Here is a 24,211-nt window from a genome sequence, read left to right as displayed (position 1 = left end):
TGCTGAGCTCTTCTCCCTGCGATCCAGGGATAGGATGCATGGGAATGGTTCAAAGCTGCATCAGGGTAGGTTTAGGCTGGACTTTAGGAAGCATTTCTTTACTGAGAGGGTGGCCAAATACTGGAACAGGCTTCCTAGAGAGGTGGTCGATGCCCCAAGCCTATCAGTGCTTAAGAGGCATTTGGACAATGTCCTTAACAACACGCTTTCACTTTTGGTCAGCCCTGAATTGGTCAGGCAGTTGGACTGGATGATAGTTGTAGGCCCCTTCCAACTGAAATATCCTACCTTATCCTATCCTTTCCTAACCTAAACACAGTGTTAACCACTGTTTCCCTATCAACTACTAGATGACCACCAGACCACATAAATCATTCTTTCCTATCTTTCTGCATTTGTACCAATATTAAATAATATAAATGTTTATGGTATTAAACAAGGTTTAATGGAACTTGCCAGTTGTGAAAATTATTTGTAGGTCTTTCTATTACTGTGTTTATAATCAGTTTGTAAAATTGATCCACATAAAACATTTATGCTATTGATAATCTTAAAAAAGAAAACAAGACTAGATTTTGTGAAGTTTTTCTAGAGAAAATCCACTTTTTTAGGCACCACTCATCTTAAGAGATCACCACTCATCTCTCGAGAGAAAGAAGAACAGCTCAATGGTTTGCAACCAGATTTAGGGTTAGGACTTTTCCTGACTTTCCCATATTTATCCTTAGTGACCTTCAGCGAGTCCCTTCTGCACAAATCTGTCTGTCTTCACTGCCCAGGTATAAAATGTGAAGACGAATGGATGGGAATACTGGTATATAACAAATATCATGGATGTATACTTAAGATCAGGAGACCTTCTAGTGTTATGATGAAAAGGTCATAAATTAACATTTTCTGACAGTCTCAACTACAGCCAGGGCAATCATGTATCATCTTATTTTGGCTTACTTTCAAGTGACTAATTTATGGGTTTACTTCTTCACAGAGACCTCTGAAGTTGTTTGTGTATGTAGTTGCTGAAATAAATATTTTATATAGTTAATGGAAGCAGCTGAGTTTTCTCTTATTCAGGGAATAGGGAGAAATTATGAAAAATGAAAGCATCTTGTGTGATCTATCACAGTCAAGCAAGAAAACTTAAATAGCACTACTAAGAAAGCACTTGAAAGTAAACTATGATCAATAAGCGATTAAAAAGAAGTGTGTGGGATAAATTTGAATATTAACTATCCCACGAGAAATTATCATTTCCTCATGAGAAAGAAAAGATACTGTATTGATATTCTGAAAATATAAATTTCAAAATTAGCATCATCTGATGATCTTTTTATTGTCACCATGACCTTTGGACTAGCCAGGTATATCACACCAGTTGGGTATTATAATACAGTGAACATGTACTAAAGGTTTATATGGTACAGCCAGACAGAGCAGCAGAAACTAGCTTCTAGTTTAATTTCCATCAATATCTATGTTACGCTACTAAGCAGTCAGCACAGAAATGTTCTCCAGCACCAATTAAACATCATTTGTTTTTCTTACATATTTGGAGATACAGAGGGGGAAAGACAGAATCCTAGCTTCCCCAGTAACTCATAAAACTATTTGACTTGATTTTTAATGACAGATATTACTGTGGGTTGAAAAGAGACCCTGGAGCTTGAAGAGATTTTGTCCAGTTGCTGAAACCCTAGGTGCTTTATCTCTAAAAGAACCATATTTCTAATGGCTGCTTTGAGAAAAAAAAGGGCTTGTCTCTAAAGCTTATCTAAATGATACAAGCTTTTATCAGTAATCTGTTGTGTGGCATTACTGTATTTTCAAGTGCTTCAGTGTAACCACAGAAGCACATTTGGCTGTTACAGTGTTTGAAAATCAATAATTATGCACTTTCCATTTCTGTTGTGCACACTGACATTTTCAATACAGCTATGTTACACGCTGGGCTGTCGTGAAGATGCTGGAGTAAGAAAAGCAGATGGAGTATTAGAGAAAGTCAGTGTTATTTCACAATGCATGGACCAAGGCCAGAGTTCTCTTGCTTAATATAAAACCTTGAAACAGTAAGCTAAGAAAGGGAGAAAGTTTGGATTAAAAAAAAAAAAACAAACCTATTATGAATCTTATTTTTTGTCAGTTCCTGTAAGTTTTAAATGTTTAAACATAAATTGTCTCACAGTATCTCTGTACCTTGTTGATGAACTTGTGTATCAGCTACTGGCAACAGAGAAAGACAGCATCCCTTCATCATGTATCCCTTCGTGTATCCTGAGAGGTAATGGCTGGGATTAGGTCAGCATTTGTAAACATGAAATAAGGTTAAGAACATAAGAAAGCAGTCAAAACACAGACCCTTCTACTTTAGTATCCCATCTTCAGCTGCAGCCAAAAGCTGGTGCTCCGAGAGGGCCATAAGAACCGGTAGAGCCTGCTGGCTGATCCCGGCCTCCAACCCTTTGCAGGTCAGGGAATTCCTGGGCAAAGTGTGATTCTTATGTAATTAATAATCTTTAATGCTTTTCATTCATGAACCTGACCAACCTGCACTTGAAGCTAAGCAAATTTTAACTATAGACACACTGTCTTCACAAAGACTTCTATAGCACAGTTACCTATCATGAAAATAATTGTTTCTTTTCTTATGGTCCTGGGAAAATTACAAGAGAAATCAAGAGGAGATCACACAATCTCTGCAGCAGGCTTTGAAGGAGAATGTAATATATTAGTGGCAGGAGAAACCCTGTTGGCTTTAAATACAAGTAGAATTCTCTTACAAGTTTTCAGTTTATATGGATATAAGGTATGAAAAAAACATATTGCTGAGCAATTAGAATGAGTTTACAGAATCTTTGTGAAACAGAATCTGCATATACCCATTAACAACTGTATATGGCAAACAGCAACCCATTATAATTTGTGTCTGACTTGATGGCTGAAAGTTGCTGTTGTGTTTATAAGTCATGAATTTTCTAAAATTCTCAAAATCTGCTTTTGCAGTTTATCTTAATATATTCATGTTACTTCCTATGTGATACTTACAATTTTTACATGGAAAGTTAATAAACTCAAATTTAAATAAAAATGTGATATATACATTAAGATAAATTTGAGATGCATTGTTCTATGTATTTCTATTATGTCATGTACATTCTAAAGTATTTTTTCCCAAAGGTAAACTATGGGACATGTTAATTAAAGTCCACCTTTTGCTTTCAAAGAGATCAATTAAGATGATTGGAAAAGAGGACAGACAACTGCCAACAAAAATTCTAAGTTGGTACACACTGACACTAGCATATTTTCCTTGGTTCTTATAAAAAAATCTGGAATACATAGGAACAATGCATACAGTGTTCCCATATATGTCTGGCATGCACTTCTTCAGTGAAATTTTCCTGTAAGTCTTTTGTCCCTCTTTACTATTAGCCTTGTTGCTGCTGGGCTGTTTGATGATCTCCCACATCTTCACTCACTGTCTTTGTAGAATCTCCAGCAGCATATAAGGAACTTTGTCTGGTCCCAAATCCTGAGTTCACTTTCTTCTGTCTCTTTACTCTGAAATGAAATTTTTAAAAAAGTGTGACCACAACACTAAGCAGAAAAGCCAACTTAAGTTTAAAACAATTGCAGATCAAATTTCTTCTAAGAAAAAAGTTTCACTAGAAGACAGTAGAATTTAGATGAGAAAATCTTTCAGTACCGTTAACTTTATAGAACACATTGGATACTTTTTCAACTGATTCCTTAATAAAGAAGAAAAAAATATAGGGTTTCAAAGCAATTACTTGGAATTGTCTTTCACAGTGAGGAACAGGCTACACTTGCTTCACTTTTGATGACTAGGAGCCATTATTTATTGATTGACAGTTCTGAACTGCGGTACCATTGCTATTCAAGGTACATTTAAAGTACTTATATATAACTCATGAGTCTTTATTGGAAGAAGGGAAAGTGGAGAATAGTGAAAAAGATCAAAGATATCTCAAACCCCTCATCTGACAGAATTCTAGCCACTAGTCCAGCATAATATCTTCATATTACATAAATAACAATAGGGAGAGTTTATTTACAAAAGCATAATCATCATAAAGATTATCATTGAAACACAACCATGCTAAAAAATATATTAGCTTTTATAAATTTTGGGTTGATAAATCACATTCTCAATAACAATGTGCAGCAGAACAAGAACATCTACTCAAGCTGGGCATCAGAAACAGGCTATTACACTCTCTGGAATTCAGAGCACAGGGAACAGACAGTAACCCTGCACAGAACAACACAGATTTATCAAGATTTAGGAGCTTAAGTATTGCCCAAAGTAGCTACACTACAAACTGACCCAAGGAGACTGCATGTAAGAGTGAATAAATCCTGGCAGATCTAAACCATTTCTGTATATTACTAGGTTTTCTCTCATCCGTGGTTAATTGAAAATTTCCTGTGCTTTAAGGTTAGGGGCATACATCTCCAGTTCTCTCCATATCTTTGCACTTTCATTGAAATCCTACCACAAGCCACAGTGCAATTCCTGTGTTTCTTGTCTTTTTTATATATCTTGAACAGGTTTTCAGAAAAGAGAATTCACAAACCCGTTCGTTTAATCCTGACTCTGGGACCCTAGAAGTCTTGTGAACAATGTCTGAACAACAAACATGTCAAGGCACCCGAGATTTTTTACCAAACTGTGGAACATGGTGATCTCCAGTTACTTCTTCGTAGCTGTAACCCAGTTCCTGGCAGTGTGACTGGGTCAGTCATGCCAGTATGCATACACATTGAATCTAATCTTTCTACTATTTAGAAACAACTATGTCTTAGAAAAACCCAGCATCACATGTCAAAAATCACTCTGGGTTAAGTAAGCTGCCGAAGTGTAAAAGCCTTTAAACTAGCATAACAATGTGATTGCTTATAGCGTCACAGACCCCATGATGCTCCTGTCTACTGATGAACATGTCCACTAATCATTCCAAATACAGGCTGATCACCAAGGCCTATATCAATAAGAATCAATAAGCTGGCAAATTCTTCACCCCATTGGACACACAAGACTAGACTGATCAGAAACTTAGTTGTCACCACTGAATTTCACTGGAATTTTTTTGAAAAAGATGGCTGTTTCTTTTTTAATTACTTTTATTTAATGATTTCCAATAATAACTTTCCCTTATTAAAAATTTTAGATAAGTTCTATTAACAACTCCTTGTTATTAAAAATACTTGCGTGAATATATTAATGCAGTATCACTCATAGTTCTTTCCTTTTGCATTCATTTTGCTAATCTAAAATATATTAATATAAACTAAAAATAAAATCCCTAAAACTAACAACGGAAAGAGTTTTAAATTAAATTTAAAGAAAATAAACTAAAAATATATGAAAAGTATTAGCTGTAACTGATAGCTATGGGCTTAAATTACCTCTTTTTCCCCTGGGAATACACATAGTACATTTTCAAGACAAATCAAGTTATTTGTTTTTAATATGTCTAACTTAAACATTTTAGAAACACTTAATCTGGTGTTTCTAGATGTCATGTTAGTCCACCCAGCATCTATAAAACAGTAAGAGAGTTTCATTCTGACTTCTATGTCATAATCAAATTAATGCAGTTACACATATAAGCTACTACTAAAACCGGTACATGAATACATAGAACGGTAAGCTTTGGATGTTTATACAAAAGCATACACACTTGCCAGAAACCAATAGCATATAGACGATCTTATTTAAAGGACTAGTCCCAATCTGTAATGAATCACAAAACTTAAAGAGTGCCTATTGACAAGCTAACGTACAACAACTTCCTTTCATTTCCGTGCTGGTTTACAACAGCCTTCAAACACCTCCTGTAAGAACCCCTAGGATCACTGCTTTATGGAAGGGAATTTTTGCTAGGCTATAACTGGCGTGTGTCATGTGTATGTCAGAAGGGTTTGGCTCCATCGCTGTTCTCTGCTTGCAAGATATAATTCCTCTGAGTAGTTCTGCACTTTTGAGACTTCAGTGTGTGTATTCCATGTGATGGCAGTAATGAATAGCCTATTTAAATGTGAACATTCATGGAGCTTGTGCCGTAAAAAAATTAGGGAAATCTTTCCCGTTGGTAGTCTGCACCAGCCAACCTTGACAACGCCTTACATGGAGGGAAGGATGGGGCAAGAAGTTGTTCTGTCGTGTCCCTCAGCCACGTGATGGAAGGGCACTAGGAGCCAGGTGAAATGGGAAACGTGTCTGCTTCCAACTGGAGCGTGCCGAGGTTCCTCAGGGCACGGAGGGAAGCAGTCAATTGCACAAGTGCCCATCCTGGTTGTACAAAACCCAGTCAGCTCCGCAGCTCCTGCTGTTGCTTCAGGCCTCTGTTCCGCCAGCACTGAGAGTGAGTCAAAACTCCTCTGTATGGGGAAGGACTATACAACTGCATTCCAAATTATTGCCAGACAGGGACTAAAACTGTAGAAAGCCTAATAATAAAAGTAATATGCAACTGCTCTAGAAAAATAAATAAATAAATAAATAAATTTGGGGTACAAATGAATAAGCAAAATAAAATGCATGGGCTTTGAACTCCAGATAAATGAGCAAAACATTTTAAAGCCCGTTTCCTAACAGCCTACAAACAGAAAATGCTATCAAAGTCAGCTAACAAAATCATGAAAATGCACAGGCACATAAAAAGGCAGCATACCATATGTCCACCAATATCTAGTACAACAGGAACATTAAGAAAGCCATTAAGGTAGTGTCCCCATTGCGCCCAGGTATACAATAACATATGGTACATTTCCTGCTTCACTGTGCATTTCCTTGCTTTCATTGTTTAGCATCACTAATTTAGAGCTCAATTAATATAGTTTGTGTGTGCAGTTCTCTGAAGAATATTTTAAAATTCTTCATTGCTGCTTAAAATTAATCTTTTTTCAGAAGTGCACAGTAAGCATTAACATAAGGTAGGATTTTTTCCAAACCTTAATTAAATGGAAGAGCTAGATAGAATTATTTTAAGGTATCTACACATGATACTTAAATTATTATTGTCTTCTTATTTAAGTCCTCACACAATTTGCTGTAATGATGCTACAGAGAGACATTACAAGGTTGTTGTTGGTTTTAATCAATGAAGACTTCCCAAGGACAGATGTGGATATCTCTCAGGAGTGTAGATTAGAGGCAAAATAATAAGAGACTAATGTAGCAGTGTTAAAGGAAATACAACAAGAAATATAAGGTGACTATGTACTGATAAATGTCTACCTGTACATGTGGAGAAGAGAGGGAAACCAAGATGTCTGAAAGATTTTTCTTCTTCATGGACATTTATTCTCAAACCCCTAAAGGTTAAGGAATTTCAGGATTCCCCAAAACAAGATGAAAATTATTTGTAAGACACATTGCCTCTCTCTTTGGTATTTACAGATTCCACCTGTCTCCTAGAAGAGATGAACTTTCCCACACTAGCTCAATCATACCAAGGTTCCTATCTGATTTCAAGACTCCTTATGGAAAAAAAAAAGTTCTTTTCTCAAAAGAATATTGTTAAATATCTTATCTGCCTTTCTAAAAGATTCATATACTGTTTCATGAGTTTGATATAGAAGATGAAATTAGAATGAAAATAAAAAAAACCCACCTTCTCAGATGCTTGCATCAGAAATGTTTAGATCAAATAACAGATTAGATCAAATAACTAATATCCTAATATATAATTTTAAAAGATAAAGGGCGAGAGTTCACTTAAAAATAATAAATAATAAAATCAGTCCAGATCCACTAAGATTTGCCATTTACTGTCTCACCCATGCCAGTGGCACTATGCAGTACTATTTGAAAAAATCATGCATTATTTATTTCCAGGTGTGGATGGGGAAGGAAGGGATCTTGGGTATGAAACCAAATCAGAATGAAGAAAGGAAATCATTACAAGCTTGAGTTAGTATCTTCACTGGTATAAACTATAGCTCAATTTTAGACATTTATTAATGCCTAAAATAATTAATATTCTGAGTGGAATTACAGGTTCCTGACCAAATTATAGTAACACAGATTTATGTCAGCTTCTGATTTAATTAAAACACATTTGCCATTTAGCGTTAGGGGACTGTTACAGACCACAAGAGAACATATGGATATTGAATTACGTTTCATATCTTTACAAGGCAGAAATTGCTTAGACCCTGTGTAAACTCATCCACTATGCAATTCCAATCTCTAAAAATACTATGTGGGCTTTCAAACAGTATAACTTTTTCTTTAAATGTTGTGTTTCCTTTGAGAGCCACAAGACCCCAGGTCATGTTTTTCTGTATTTCTCATTCAATTATTTTTACTTCCTTGGAACTCATGCAAAATTATGCTTTTTGATTTTCCTTAGAAGAAAAGGTTTGTGTTTTGCCATATAATTATATCCCCTTTTAACTTCAAAATTTGTCTCACAATGAATTTCCATAGTACATTTCTGGGTACAGTGTATTAGTATAGCCACCACTGAAACTTTTGCTACTGCAAACTAGAATCAACACTTTGCAACCAAATCACTGTAGTCGTACAGATCAGAACCTGAAATTATTTCTAAAGTTACATAGTTTGAGTAAGTTACCCACTTTAAGAATGGTAGAGGATGAACATTACGCAGTGGGTACCTAACAGAGAAGGACTCCTTGAAACACCCATTCATAAATTCAGGTGTTGTTAACAGTGAGGTTTTCCAAAAGAAGAATCATTCCCATTTATATCATAACAATTTCACTGTTCTGGCATATAATAAGAATTAAGATGACCTTTAGAAAAGGTCTGTTTTTTCTTGAATTGTTTTTCCTTAATTCTCAAATAATCACACATTTTTTCTCAGTTGACTTTGCCTAATAACATCTTTCTTCAATTCTAATATTTTAGAATCTGATCATGCCAGGTTATGGCATGCCCAAATAAAATCAGTTTTCTGAAGAAAATGCTTCCTTTCAACTACATGATGGAAGAAAAAATATAACCACTCTCCTCAACAAAATGGACATGAGAAATAAATAATTTTGGCTATTAGGGAACTGACAGTAACCTTCTGGCTTTTCTAGCTTTGATTTTTAGAATACTCTGAACCTACTGGAATGAACTAGATTATCCATATCATCTGTGTTTACAGTGAAAGAATGCAGAAAAAAGCACACTTTTCACAACTTGCTTGAAAATGCTTTTTTTCTACGTCCATCACTATTTATCAGTCTCATGTAATTCTGCCAATAAATATGTAATTCTTTTCATATTACAATAACGGAACAGAAAATGTCCTTATATTTGAATACAAAGCATACTTCAGCTCTTTTCCTATTGCTAAGCATACATTAAGGCTAAATACAAATTGGTTTTGCCATTATTCTCTGCAAATCATTGTGTTTGACATTCATATCACAAGCCTTCAAAATTTAAATACATTGAAAAGTAAAAATTGAAAAGGAGATGTCAGAAATATTGAACAGTGATCAACACAATACAATCAATATGGTTCATTTTTTTTTTAATAGGGTCAGATTAAACTAGAGAAAAGAATAAAACAACCCATGAACTTTTAGCTAAATGACTTATTGTTAAAGAAAACAATCTAAAGTCTACCTGGGAAAGTAGATACTGTAAGTGGCTATTTTAAGACTAATTAGATAGTATGAGACTTATTTGTGTAATGTGGTTTAATATTTCTTTACAAAATATCTTATGACTTCTGAACACAGGAACAGTTCTTCTAGTCCCACAGAGAAGAAGATATCAATAGTATATACACTCCTTTCTGTATTAAGAAGTGTGATTTGCATGGAAGGCTTTTTGTGGACATTTTTTTTTAATAGCTTAAAAAAGGATAAGAAAGCACACTTGGCACAAGCTCTTTTCTCAGTCCTTTTTTATACATTAACATTCACTTTTGACAGTAATATTTTCACCTACATAATCTCCAGGCCAATAAAAAGCATGATCATTTCCCTTCCCAGTAATTACATGGTTGCCAGCTTCAATTTAGTTCCATTTACCCTTTCAGAATTCTTAACTTTTAACAGTTGCTCAACATGCATCTTCATTACTTTCCTCTTACTTCTTCCAGGTATGAAAGGTATTCAACTCTGTAGCAGACATTAACTTTCCTCCCCCTCTCGCCTTCCCCACTTCCTATTCTCCATCCAAATTTGTCTTGAAACTAAGTGGGCTGTCTTCAGAGTCATGTCAGGTAGGTTCTTTGTTATGTACTGTGTTTTTCGCACTGAAAACATTGCACTACCCTAATACTTAAACTGAAAATGAAGTTCTCTTCAAAGTAAGGAAAAAGCCATGTACACTCAACAAAATCAACCATTTAGTTCCTGAAAAAACTACTCATTATACTGCAGTATCATTCAATATTATGCCTCCTAGTTATAGTCATTGAATGAAAATTATATGTGAGTTCTGGGAAGCACTGGAGAGTTCTGCCATACACCATGTTCTGCCTTGGACCATTGCCCAAAACACCATTCATCTTTGACAGTATTAAAGTCTGATATCTCTTGAACCGGCTGGAGTAGAAACAAATACCGTACATCACTGCTGTGCTGTGATTACGAGCTTTGCAACAGTGAAAACATTTCTTTTAAAACTTCTAAGTCTGAGAGATAGAATGTGAATGTGCACATTACAATTACTTATTCTGCTTCCTTCCATTCCTCCCAGCTTCAAATTCTGACATGATAGTAGCTACTATCTCACAAGCTGTTAAAGGTAACATGCAGCTAGAAAATTATCTAACTGGAAGTTTGAACCTCGGCTTTCAAATATCACAAAACACTAATCTTTAGCTCTGTGGTTTGTAAGGTTTTGACTGTGGAAATCATTTGGGAGCTGAAGTGAAAAGCAACAAATGGTGATGGTAATCTGGTGATGTGAAGGTTTCATTATCTTAGTACCTACCATGTCTGATAAAATAGTACAAGCGCTCTCAGGACCAGTAAAATTATCTTAAGTATGCAAACAGCAGAGGGAAAGCACTGATGACTAAATGACAGTAAAGCAAAGACAAAAGCAGACAAAAAGTAAAGCAGTTAAAGACGAGAGGTAAAACACAATCAGATAAGACATAAAGCACTCTTCCTGTTTTTCCTTGTCCATTTTTTGTAACAATATTTTATTTATTTACCAATGTGTTAGAATAACAAATTGATATTTGCCAAATACAATTCATAGATCTGTTTTCATAATGGGAAAAAATAATAACATGTGTTTTCTGAACTTTTAGGTAAGAGAAGATGCCTGAAGTTTTCCACATCTCAATCACATTCATAATGTACCTAATTCTCAATACAGTTCAGGACAAGTTGACCTATTATCTACAAACTCCTTCGAAAACTCTAATTTTAGTGTCTCTGATTGTGACAGTGCCAGGACATAAGCTGTGTTTCTACTGTCTATTTTTCTGGTACTCCTCTAGCATTCTGAACCGTTGTATCAGGAATGTTTGAGGATACATGCCTGCTTAGTACTTTCAGGATGCTCTTATTGACCTGTTGCCCAGCAATTCAAATAATCCCTTTTGGAACCAGCCGATACGCTCTGCCTGAGTAATCTCTTAAGGCAGATTCACAGCAAAGAAGTCCTCAATCATTTTTGTGACCCTTTGTAGACTCCCTTCAGTATGTCCATGTCTTTCTTATACTGTGGGCCCGGAACTGAACCCAACACTCCTGATGTGGTCTCACTAGTGCTGAGTAGAGGGAAAGGATCACCTCCCTCAACCTGTTGGTCATGCTCATCCTCATGTTGTTGGCCTTCATTGACTCGAGGGTGCATTGCTGACTCATGGTCAGCTTGTTGTCCAACAGGACCCCCAGCTCCCTTTCTGCACAGCTGCTTTCAGCCAGTTGGCCCCAAGTCTGCCCTAGTGCAAGGGATTGTTCCTACCCAAGCGCAGGATTTGGCATTTCCATTTGAATTTTATGAGGGTACTGTCTGCCCATTTCTCATCTTCTTGAAGTCACTCTGAATGAGAGCACAACTACCTGGTCTATTAATGACTCTTCTTGTTTTGTATCATCTGCAAACTTGCTGAGGGTGCACTCTGTCCCATAATCCAGGTGATTAATGAAGTTAAACAGTACTAGCCCCAATATTGACCCATGGGGTACACAACTAGTGACTGCCCTCCAGCTACACTTCATTTCACTAACCACAAACCTTTTAGCCCAGCAGTTCAGCTAATTTTCAGTCCACCTCACTGTTCATTTATTCAGTCTGTACTGGAACAGATTGTCTATGAGTATGTTACGAGGGACAGTGTTGAAAGTATTCCTAATGTCAAGATAAACAACATTCATTGCTCTCCCATAATCCACAAAGCTAGACATTTCATTGTAGAAGGCTGTCAGGTTGATCAGGCATGATTTCCCCTTTATAAATCTACGCTGACCACTTACAGTCATCTTCTTGTCCTCAATATGTCTGGAGATGGTTCCCAGTATTAGCTGTTCCATCACCTTCCCGGGGATCGAGGTGAGGCTGACCAGTCTGTGGTTTCCTAATCCACCTTCCATCCCTTTCTGCACAAAAGGCTGCACAAACTGCTGAGCCTACTTGCTGCCTCTGTTATTTGTGCTGTCCTCCTGGCTTCAGTGCTACCTAGTTCTCATATTTGGTCAACAACAGTGCCATGTTCAGCTTATCCACTGCCCTCACGATTCTGTAAATCTCATTCACACCCCTCTCAGGTCTCTTCTGTTCAAGTGAAAGAGACCAGGACTCTTTCCTTGAAAAGCAACCTATCCATCCATTTGACCCATTAAGAAGCTGAAGCATATACAACTGTGGGGTTTTTGTGTATTTATGCTCAAAATTAAAAAAAAAAAAAAAAAGGCATTTATCTATTAAGATGGAATATTAGCAGCTCAAATTATATGTAATTGAGGTTAATTTCACATCTTCTGCAATTTTATTTATAAATTTCAGTGAAAGAAAAAGTCTTATATCTTAAACATTCTTGCTTTCAGTAACAGTACAGAAAACTTGTATTTTCTCTTTTTTGTCTGGATAGATTAATTTTATTACTGTTGAGATTCTCCTTCTGTCTTTCACTTTTCAATTCCTTGGTTTTTCATATCTCTAAATCTTTTGTTACTTTCAAAGATCGAATCTGTCTTACTATTCTTTAGATGCCTGAAACCCTCTACTTTTCAAAAATATTGTTGCAATAAAAAAAAAAGATGTTTATCTTCCTATTTATGGCATCAAAAATTAATAGAATATTGGACTGACATGCTATGAAGCTCTTCTGTGACCAGAAACAGAATCCAGCTTTTTGTTATGTTGTTAAACCAGGCATAACTGATTCAATGTATTCTCTTTAGTTCCTGAAAATTATGAATCACAGCGGAGGATTTCGAGTGAGCATCGTTCTACTGGCATCAGAGATAACAAAAGCAGGTTGAGAAAATTGTCTGCATGGTAGATTTCTTAGGTTTTAGGAACTTTTACAGGATTTTATAGAAGATACAGAATCCACATGATTGTTAGAAAGTAAATGACATCACCACAGAATATGTAGAGGTCAGAGGCAGATGCATTATCTTTGCTATTTAAGAAATACAAAAAATGAAACCAAAAAGCTATTCTTTTCATCATATGGTTCTGAACTCTGCTCATATGTTGTGTTGTAGGTGCTGAATTTGATCAATTTTGTGCCAGTATAATTCCATTAACTTCATAAACTGATACAAGAAGAGTATTAGGAATATTCACTGTGAGATTCTTGAAATGGATGGTCATGTCATTTTGGTAAAGTAAGCAGCTCATCTCTTTCAAGTTATATTAGATAGAAAATTGAGGGTAATATAATGATATATGAAAATATAGACAGCTGTTTGTTACAAATACATGCATGTGTATGAGTTACTTTACGTCTGAATAAGAAGACATAGCATTTAATTATTCGTAAACCTGATGTGAGAAATAATTTGTTCCCCCTGAAAATTGTGAAGGAAGCACCACCGACAGCTCCACACTGATGTATCTTTAACATCCATTATTTTCACAAAACTAACACAAATCCAGAGCATACATAAATAATTTCCATGGAACAACTTTTTTAATGTTAGTAAGAATTCATAAGTTTTCTTAAGTCTTCCCTCCTTATAGCCTAGAAATTTAGAAACAATACACAAATAATATGAATAATCTTAGCTCAACTTTTACTTTACAGTCTTTTAGTTTGGCACAACTATCACTTGGGAATTTTTATGACAAGTGCCACTGTACTGGGAAGGGAAAGTAGTTCCTTAGTGGCAGTGTCATCTTCAGAATGAAGCACTGAAAGTCCCTCTGAGAGGAATACATTTGCATTCTTCAAAATATTGTAGCTCTGAGGGAAGAATATATGCCCAAAACATCCTCCTCCTAACAGACTTCTTAGCTTTGAACCTAAGAACTATGAGAACCTTTGAATGCTACATCTTCTCTTTTCTACTCATTTTCTAAATTTTGGAGCATATCTTAGCTGAAGCATGAAAACGATAATGAAAAGTAACTTTGACAAATACTTTACAGGTAATAGTAAAGAAGCACAAGGTTATAAGCAGCACAAATGCTGACAGGCCCATGAATATCCTCCTGATCATTTTTTGTAGATAAATATATATGTCTGTGTAAGGCACACCATAATGGATACAGAAAAAATACATTACTGTTTCTCTGTCTAGAAAGATAGAAGAAAAAAGTGCAGTATTTGGAGTTTGAAATAGGCTCAAGAGACAATTTCACACATCATCATTCAGGATCTTGGAAGGATGGAGATGAATCGCAGTTGCTCATAGTGATACGGAAGAGAGTTATTTCTTGCCTGCTTCTAATTTGTCTTTCAAAAAACAACAAAAAAATCTAAACTACTTGCATGCACATTTACCTAACTTTTTATTAAAACAGTGATCTGGAAAGATGTCAAGCATTTCTGAGCAGGAAGAAAGTATTTCAATTATTTGTGAATTACTAGACATACCTGTACTGTAAAAATAAACTAAGAAGTTAAGAAGCAAAGATTATTTTTTCACACTTTTGTATCTTGCCTTTTAACTTCTGTTCCTTTATTATCTTCCACTGTAAAATTTCATATACATATATATTGTTGCAGTCTTTCATATATACTTTGCCATGTAGTTAGGAAAGTAACTGTATGCATACATCTGATTAAAATCCCATGTAAGTCTATATATAAATTTGGTGTGAGTTTTAGACAGGTGGCAAGCTTCCCAGTGGACAATCAGAATTTAAAATTTTTCTATTGTTGACTTAATGTAGCAAAAGAAGAATTTTTAGAATGTTTTATAACAAAAGAAAAGGAAACAAAACCAACATAACTAGTAATCTTAAAGTGAAAATTTACAAACAGAGAAGGTTTCTGGACTAATTATTTCCTATCAGTCTTTATGTAGCAGAATAGAACCATTCAAATTGGGGTGTTGCACAAAATCCAGAAAATGCTACCAAAAATTGTAATAAGAAAACCTTGTGGTATAGAAAAATCACCAGTGTAATGGCATTAAGAACAGAAACTAATGAAGGTTGTAAAAATATGCCTATAAAGATGATAGTTTCAGGTAAGTGAAGTGACAGTGAGAAGTGATCATCAGACTGTCAATATTCAAAAAAGAAGAAAAAAGTCATTCAGGAATAGCTAACTTCTGATTATTTAGAGACAAGTAGATTCTCAATAATCTGAAGGCAGGACCGGAAGTAGAAAACTTCTGAATTATTCCATTTATAAAACTAATTTTTTTTTTTAGTTACCCCATTGCTTTTTCAGTGAAAACACGTTGCTCTTCCTCGAAAGCGAAAAAGTTGTTAATTATGCAGAATTTGAAAAGTGATAAGATAATGTAACTATGCTATGGAACTGTAAAGAAAAAAAATAAAAAGATGTGAACTATTGAAAAAGAAATGGAGAACACAATAGTTATTATGCTACCATACTAATCCAATAAAATGACCGCATCTTGAATACTGAATACAATATTCACTGTACCTGAGAGGAAATCACACAAACCAGAAAAAGGTTTGCAGAGCAACAAACATGTAAACAAATGTATGGGATGGCTTCCGCAGGAGCGATGACTAAACAAACTTCAGGATGCATACCATGGAGTGAACAGGAACAGGTCACAATCTCTAACACTATGGAAAGTAGGGAGCATCAGATGAAACCAGCAGAAGGCAGGTTTGATGCAAGAAAGAATAACTTTTAACAGAACACAATTAAGTCTTGAGAGCTCTTGTAGTAGGCTGTTACAAAAGCTTTAGAGGGATCCAGAAAGATATTGAACAATTTAATAGAAGAATACTCCATATAAGGCTTAAAAGATACCATCTCTGACTGAGGAGTCCATGACCTTGATTTTCCTGGAATCTGGCACTGTACTCCTGGGACATATATTTACCTTCTGCTTTGCTCTTAGTCTTACACAAATCCACTTTTGTCCACCACCAGAAACAGGATACCAGTTTAGATGGAACTTTGTGTGGTATTATTCTGTCATAACCATTAAGCATTAATGAGCATACAGAACAATATTTGAAATGAAGATTTTTTTTTTTTTTCAGACCCCTTCTTCAGGTTGCATCAGAAGAACTGTAAGTGTGAAATGCACTCTGCTAGGACTTGAAGGACTTTTTGCTTCAGCTGTTATATCCTCCAGCTACATTTAAGACACATAGTCTTACTGACCAGGGAGAAACTTTCAGACTTAGAAGCATGAATTTCTATTTTACATGAAATCAGTACCAATGTCTCAAAGTGCAGGAAAAGAGAGCACAAAGTTCAGACTTTTGTATTTCAGATTGTGACTTCTCTGTGTCCAGTAAAACCCAGTGGTATTTTGCATGTATTATGACTTCAAGGATGAGAAGAAGTTACAGTTTCTGCTTTGGAAGACATCGGGCTATCTTCACCATTATATTTCCTTGCAATCAATGTTAATTTTCTTGTTAATTTGATGAATTTAAGGAATTCAGATAATTATAATAATTTTATTTCCTTTTTGAGATTGAATCTGGACTAACAAAATGTCAAAATAACATTTCCCTATTTCTCACTTAAGAATTAAAATCCATTAGAATAGTATTGGACTCCAACAATGCTGCACCTTATTAAAATATGTGAAACTGGAAGCATCACAACTCTTTTGCAACTTTGCTATATATGCTCCAGTTTCACACAACATGGCTCATTTGGCACAAATTTTGCAATATTGCTTCTCTAGCTCTACACTTTCCCATCATCCCATCAGAAGATATTTCATTTTTCAGATCTTATAGAACCAGTTTTAGTTGCAGCCTTCCTCCTTAAAAGGGGCCATGACACTAGAATATGGAAGTAGATCTTCTAGGTACTTATGAAAATAATTAATCATTCAAATGACAGGTATCCAGGACCTTCTGCAAAGTGCATTATTGCTTATAAATCCCAGCAGTTGGTCATACGTCACTTTCTAATTAGTGTACCTCTTTCACACTACTTTCCACATTCTTACTTTTCTATTGTGTCTCTTTGTTGCAACTGTATCAAGTACTTTCTTAATTATTCTGAATTCATGTACTTTGCAACAAATAACAAGCTTTCTGGTAGTTCAGGTCTGGGTAGAAGTATTAATTTTTCATTTAGCTCTCAAACATAAAAGTTGTGCTTCTGAATAATTCCCATTTGTCTATTTAAAACTACAATGCAATAAAGAATATACATTCATATTTACTAACTGGCTTATTAAATGAAATAACATGTCATCAAAACCTGATTTGTGTGTGTCAAGTAAACAATTTGGCTTAAATTTTGAAAATTTGTACTTCTTCAAAATCTAAATATTGATCATCAGATTTCCTCATATTTAGGCCAGTGATCACAAATACAGAAGTTTTACTGAAGAGTAACTTTACCACAGCTACTGCTGTGATGGGATGATACCACAGCCTGGTGAATTTTCTCGGATTGTGTTTTGTGAGAATTGTCACAGAATTTTAATTGGTAATGGTGGTCACTACAGAGCTGTGATGATGCTTCAAAATTCTTCCATGTTTTTTGTTTGCTGTTATATCTTTAAACATGCCTCCAGTGCGGGCAAGCAGACAAAATCAATTATTTAAAAATGAGTAACATACATTGATATTTTTTTGCAAGTGACAGTAAATGCAAATCACAGCAGGAGGCTTTCAAGTATGGAGCTGATGGATGACAAACATGTTACCCTAAAAAAAAAGTGTATGCAATGTAAGCTTTAACTTTTAGGAAATATTGTTGAAAGAAGCTATCTCATAAAAATGCTTCACATTACTATCTGAAAACTAGAAAAAAGTGACTCTTCTGGTCTCCAGAATAAAATATAACTGAAATATGTGCTGAGAAGTGATAAGCACATCTAAAAGATTTAATTAAAGCTCTCAGGAATAAAGGAAAGAGCTACTGACACAGAAACTGTCATGACAAATTATCTGTTGAAGAATCTTTAAGAACCAGAAAATACACAGCTGACTACAAACAATGTTTTAAAACTCTTATTGAAGAAAATTAGCTAATCTGGGCCATGATAGACATTTATAATGTTCAGTATAAGGTCATCCACTAATGCTGATACATTCAGAAAAGTTAAAATTTGAAATGATTTATAAAAAGAAGTGTCTGTCTTTCATAACTCTTATGCAACCAGTGTGGATCTTTAAAAACCTTTTCCATAAAATTACATTTCAAGATTGTAATATTTAGTATCAGCAGTAAAGCATTTGGTTGTTTCATTACCAGGCTAGTAATTCTACTAATCATTCTACAAATGGTGCTTGTGTTTAGTGACAGAACAATTTCAGGAAAGATCAATGACTCATTTTAAGAACAATCATGGTGATACTCCACCCTTTTCTGAATCCTATATTTAACAAAATCATGAAAGGTTAGCTTTAGAATAATACACTGGTTATCTCTACTTTATATAATAACCATTAAATGAATTCAATCCCATTGAAAAAATGGGTTATTACCATCAATAAGAAGGTTAAGGAAAAAAAACCCAAACACATATTGAATCTAATTGTTTGTTGCCTTAAAAAATGTTAGCGATTTTACCAAATACTTGCTCCACTAGTGACCTAATCACTTCTAAATAATAAAGTGAAATAGAAAGTATGCATCTTGTTCAAGGAATTGTATGTCAGGTTTTTCCTTTTGGATCAGTTATAGAATAATGTCAAAATGTTTGTGCTTACTGAGATGGATAATTAGTTCAGATACAAAATACAAAAGAAGATGATGTTAAGAAAACATTCTTTGCTGGTAAGTAGATAATAATATATATATACTGTTGATATTGGAGATAATCAGCATAACATAAAAATATCCTCATACATTAAACTTACCCAAACCCATAAGAAGCAATGTGGGTGATACTGTGAGCATTGCTATGTTGTCAGTCAAAAAGAAAAAAAAAAAAGGACTTGGATTATTGGATCACTAAATTTTTTTTTCTAATATGGAAATGCTGACATTAAATCACTAGCATGAACAGTTTAGCAACTTTTGCAGCTTTAAAGAAACCGATGAAAACTGCATATAAGAGGGGCTAAGTGCAGAGAAGCAGGCTATAATTTCAACAGATCATTGATCGAAGACTATTGCTTGGCTTTCCAATCAAATAAGAGAGGGCAAATACAATTATAGAGTATTCTATGCAACTCACAGAGCATGGAAACTCTCTTTCTGTTATGTTCCCCTAAATCTTCATAAGTAATCCATCCACCACCTCCTTACATTTGCTTCTGCATAGGTTCTATTAAGCATCAGAAAACTAAAATTTAGTGACTTTTTTTAGAGATTGTATGCATGCAAGCAACACAGTGAAGTCTTATGAAATGCCTGCTCACAATCAGCCTGCATAAAAGTTTTAGAAGAAGTATCAAACAAAAACATCTTGCACAAGTGTATTTCTCATTTTCAAAAAGCTGTAGGTGAAAGTATTTGAAAAGAATGGCAACTTAGCTCAGGCACTTTCTAATTAAATAAAGAGAATATAAAAAGAAGTAAAAAAGAAGCAAAATTTATCATTTCCTTTCCTTAGTTGATTTCTTAATTGAATTAAGGACCCGGGGAAATGAATTTTTCCATGTACATCTGACAGATAATTCCTCATAAACTCTATGAATGAAAACAAGTTACTCAAGGTCTTAATAAATATATCATGAGATAAATTCATTGCTGATGTTCATTTAGAAAACAGATTCATTTTTGAGAATGAAGGATAAAGAAAATATAATATATTTAATTATTAATTTAAATTTTCTGGAAGACCAATTCTAAAGCTACAGAGTAACAGTATTAGTATTTCCTTATTTTGCAGAAGTTAATAGCGCCAGGATGCTGTGCAGTTTCTCCTTTGCCTGAGATTTTTTATCTGGTAGAATAAGTATGCAAGATCTTGTCTTTACAAAACTGTGATGTATCATTCAATGTTCTTCTCCCACATTCATTTTACACACCATAACATAATCTTTCATGTTCATTGAAATAGTATCCTTGTGATTCCTGCCTGCCAACTTGTTAGGTCAAAAATGTGAATATTTTAATCTCTAGATTAGAGGAAGAGTTGCTATGGTACTACAAGTTTAGAATCAATCAATCACCATGAAGTGATTCACTTCCCAAGACCTACTGATTCAGTTCTTTGAATTGTCACCCCCACTATGATAAATTAATATCTATATCTCCATTCAAAAAATCAAATCAAATCAAATCAAATCAAATCAAATAAAAATTAAATATCCTTTCAAGGTACTTAATATCCCCTCTGCAGTGGCAACAGCATCAAATGCAATTCTTCACACTGTTTTGCTAAGGGGAAAAAAAATCTTTTTTTAGAGCCAACTTTCAAATAAACTTTCCATTTTGAATTTGATACAAGCATAAACATTTAGCAATGTTGTTGAAGTTACAATGTATTAATGTTTAGCCATAATTTACTACTCCTGCAGGAGATAATACTGTAGAATGCACACCAATCAGATTTTAACATCTTTTGGATTTTGTCAATTCCAAATCTCAAGTATCTAATTTTACGTTACAGAAACCTTCACCTCTTGTCATTCCCTGAATAGCAGGATCTGCTTAAATACATTTTTATTTTTAGCAGAAAGAGTTATTTAAATAATTATTTCAATACTTATTCTATAGATTTGTTGCTTAATGCTGCTGGTAAGATAATCAACTATATGATTTTAATTAAATTTTTTTTCATTCTCCTGTGTGTGTAAATATTTAAAGAAATATGATCAAATCCTCATTGAAGGCTTTTATCCAGTAAACACAAAACATAGAAAAGAAAGCAAACTCAGAGTAATTAAATATTTGCTGAACCTCAACATTTGACGGCTATTAGGGAAGGCAAGTTTTCAGTGAAAGAAGGTTAAGCTAGATCAAAAAAGACTACTGCCCCTGTAAGTATTTGAATAATTCATTTTTCATATAGTCTGAAATCTGGAACCTTATTCCCAGATGCCAAATTTCATTTCAAGAAATTAAAATTTTATATATTCTTTTCAAACTGTTTTTCCATGGAGGTAACTCGTGTACTTCCAACAAAGAACAGAATTACACTGGATCGCAGATTCATAAGATCATAGACTGGAGGTTAAGAGGTCCCTTAATACAGACAAAACATTTATTTTCATTCTTTCAATCCTGTATAATAAAAAGTTAATTTTCTTCAGTAAAACGGAGATATTGATCAATTTAATCAGATCAGTCTTTCTGAAAAGTTAAGTTTGCCGTCTCCTCCTCCCTTGCTCTTGGAAGACATACTGTTACTGGCAAAAAGACAGAGAAAGAATTTGTCTCCACAGCCATTTTGGGCAGAGGGAAGTGACACAGAACTGCAGATTTTATCTTCACCTCAGCACAGGGAAAAAATGAAAAATTCAAACGGTGGAGCAAATGTGTTATGGAAAAGTAAGGCTTATGGCTAGGCTGTCCCATTGCCTGTTGCTACAAAACCTAAAGAGGTGTATGGTTTCAAAATCAAACATCTCAAAAATTACAGAATTGAGATCACCAAAATTTTGTTGCACCCAGATTTTACTTATAATAGACTTACATGCATGGTTAAGGACTGTTCCCCTATTCCCATCTGCCCTGTTAATGACCCTCTGCTCCTACTCTCCCTCTGTCCCATCTCCTCCTCCTATCTGATTCTTTTTTTTTTTCCTTCCTATTTTGCCTCTGATCCCAGTTACTCCACTCTGCACCATGTCAGGTCCAGCCCTGCTGCCCTTTGCCAGTCTCAGCCGTGCTGCTCTTCCTCAGGGTGTGGGTGTTGCGGGGGGGAGTGTTGCAAACACAGAGCAGAACCTGTCCCAAAACACGGCAGCTTGAGATGTCCTCTGAGGCTGGAAGGAGCGGTTGGAGCAAATATGCTATTACCTTGCGAGTCAGGATTGATGCATGCCAGGTATACAGAGAGGCTATGAAGCATTTTGCTGCAAAATTCTTAACAAGTCTCCCATGAATGTGGGAAATTGATTTTTACAGGCTTCATCAGAATATTCAAGCTTTCATGGGAAATGCAAAAGGCATATACCTGACAGCAGAATAATCAATCAGCCTAATTTAAAGTCGCTACTCCAAAGCACTATGAGTGAAAAAGTTTAAACTTAAGAATTATTTTAACATAGGCAAATCAATGCGTGGTCCTGGAGGCTGCCAAACCCTTATAGCAGCTTTATATAGCTATATACGCACAGAGAGGCATGGACACCCATAGCTTCAGGCCATCCAGCACAATGTAATACTCTACCATAGAAGTCTGCCAAACTTATAAGCAGATAACAAAGGGTTTTATACAATGATTGCTATAAGCATAAGCTATTTTTAAGTAAACCAATATAAAACCAATGTCTTTTTCTGTATAAAAGCAAGCCTAGGAGATTTTGAAAATGGAAGAGTCTACCTTGTAATAGTCTGATCCATCCAACGTTCTGAATATCAAGATTGGTCTCTCCTGTTGTCTATGAACTGTTCGTGCATGCTACCCAGCTGGAGCAGAGCTTTTCAACATTTATGGGTACAGTTTTACTGATGTCCACAGGGGAGTTGTGAAATTCTCTTTGTTACCAGGAGGTTCTTTTCCAATCTACTAAACACAGAAATAAAACTGTACTCATTGCACAGCTGTATTTTTCATTAATTTCAGAGAGCTGCAGGTTTCTTAATAGCCTCCATGGCATCCTCTGGCTTAAAGTTTAAAGTGATTATGGGAGCTAAAATCTTGTCATCCTTCCCTTGTAACCTGCAAGAGAGCAGGACATGAAGCTATGATATACTTTCCGGTGTGCAATAAAACCCACACTTACACGGTCACTGGTGAAATTAGAGTGGGAAGAACTGAGACAATCTCAGTGTCGATTCATGTATTTCAGAAGAGATTGATTGATTTTGAAGGGGAAAGCCCAGCATTTTCCTGTTAGCCAGTTCTAAAAGCAAATACACATTATATCATATTCTGAAATATAATCTTGAGAAAAAACACATCTATATTTTGTATTATATTGTAACGTGCATTTGGGTATTGGTCTAATTCATTTGGGGATCTTTTAGTTTGGTTTAGTTTGTTTTCCATCTTTTCAGTCATTATTTAATACCTGTAAGTAAGTGAGAAATACACTAGATGCATAGCTTGTGAAAAGGAATTTCAAACGACAAATGAGTCAGGAGTTTGAAGTCCAAAACAGGTGAGGCTGAAAAATGTGCTAATGAAAGCTCTGTAGTATTGATTTGTCAACTAGCTGTTGAACTCTTACTCCAAATCAAAACCAGTTCGCTAAAAATGGCAACTTGTATTTGAGGAAGAGCAGTGGGTGGCACAAATGGTGTGGGAGAAAAAGTGTAGAATGGTTTGGTTTTCCTTTTTCCCTAAGTTTTCTTTGTTGGTAATTATGCTATTGTAGCAACTTAAATGAACAAAACTCATGGAGTAGGTATCAGTTTAATCTCTTTTCTTAAACTACAGAATAAACTATAGCAATAGTACTAGATAAAAATATACAAAGCTGGAGGTACATGAATCCTTCTTCCAGGAAAATTATCTGGTATTTTCCTCTACTATTTTGAGGTTTATTATACAATTGCTAAATATTTTTGAAAGGTGTCAGTTTATAGATCTCAGGATAGCAAGAACAATATGCAGAAAA

At 35.0% G+C, this 24,211-nt stretch overlaps 1 protein-coding gene across 2 annotated transcripts in view; it reads right to left on the bottom strand.

Annotated features, from left to right (window-relative positions):
• Positions 1–3,127: 3,127 nt before the first annotated feature.
• CCDC102B (coiled-coil domain containing 102B) overlaps positions 3,128–24,211 on the bottom strand; it is a 174,737-nt gene continuing 153,653 nt past the window's right edge. The window contains exon 7 of one of the 2 annotated variants that reach the window (XM_041123224.1): positions 3,128–3,558. In XM_041123224.1, the coding sequence (XP_040979158.1) occupies positions 3,469–3,558 (90 nt within the window). In that variant the 3' untranslated portion in view covers positions 3,128–3,468. Of the gene's footprint in view, positions 3,559–23,014; positions 23,155–24,211 lie in introns of those variants that run through there. The other variant, XM_030012825.1, reaches the window with a different exon arrangement.

Source organism: Aquila chrysaetos, chromosome 4 (genome assembly GCF_900496995.4).
Source record: "Aquila chrysaetos chrysaetos chromosome 4, bAquChr1.4, whole genome shotgun sequence".
Classification (NCBI taxonomy): domain Eukaryota; kingdom Metazoa; phylum Chordata; class Aves; order Accipitriformes; family Accipitridae; genus Aquila; species Aquila chrysaetos.
This window is presented reverse-complemented; position numbering and strand designations above follow the sequence as displayed.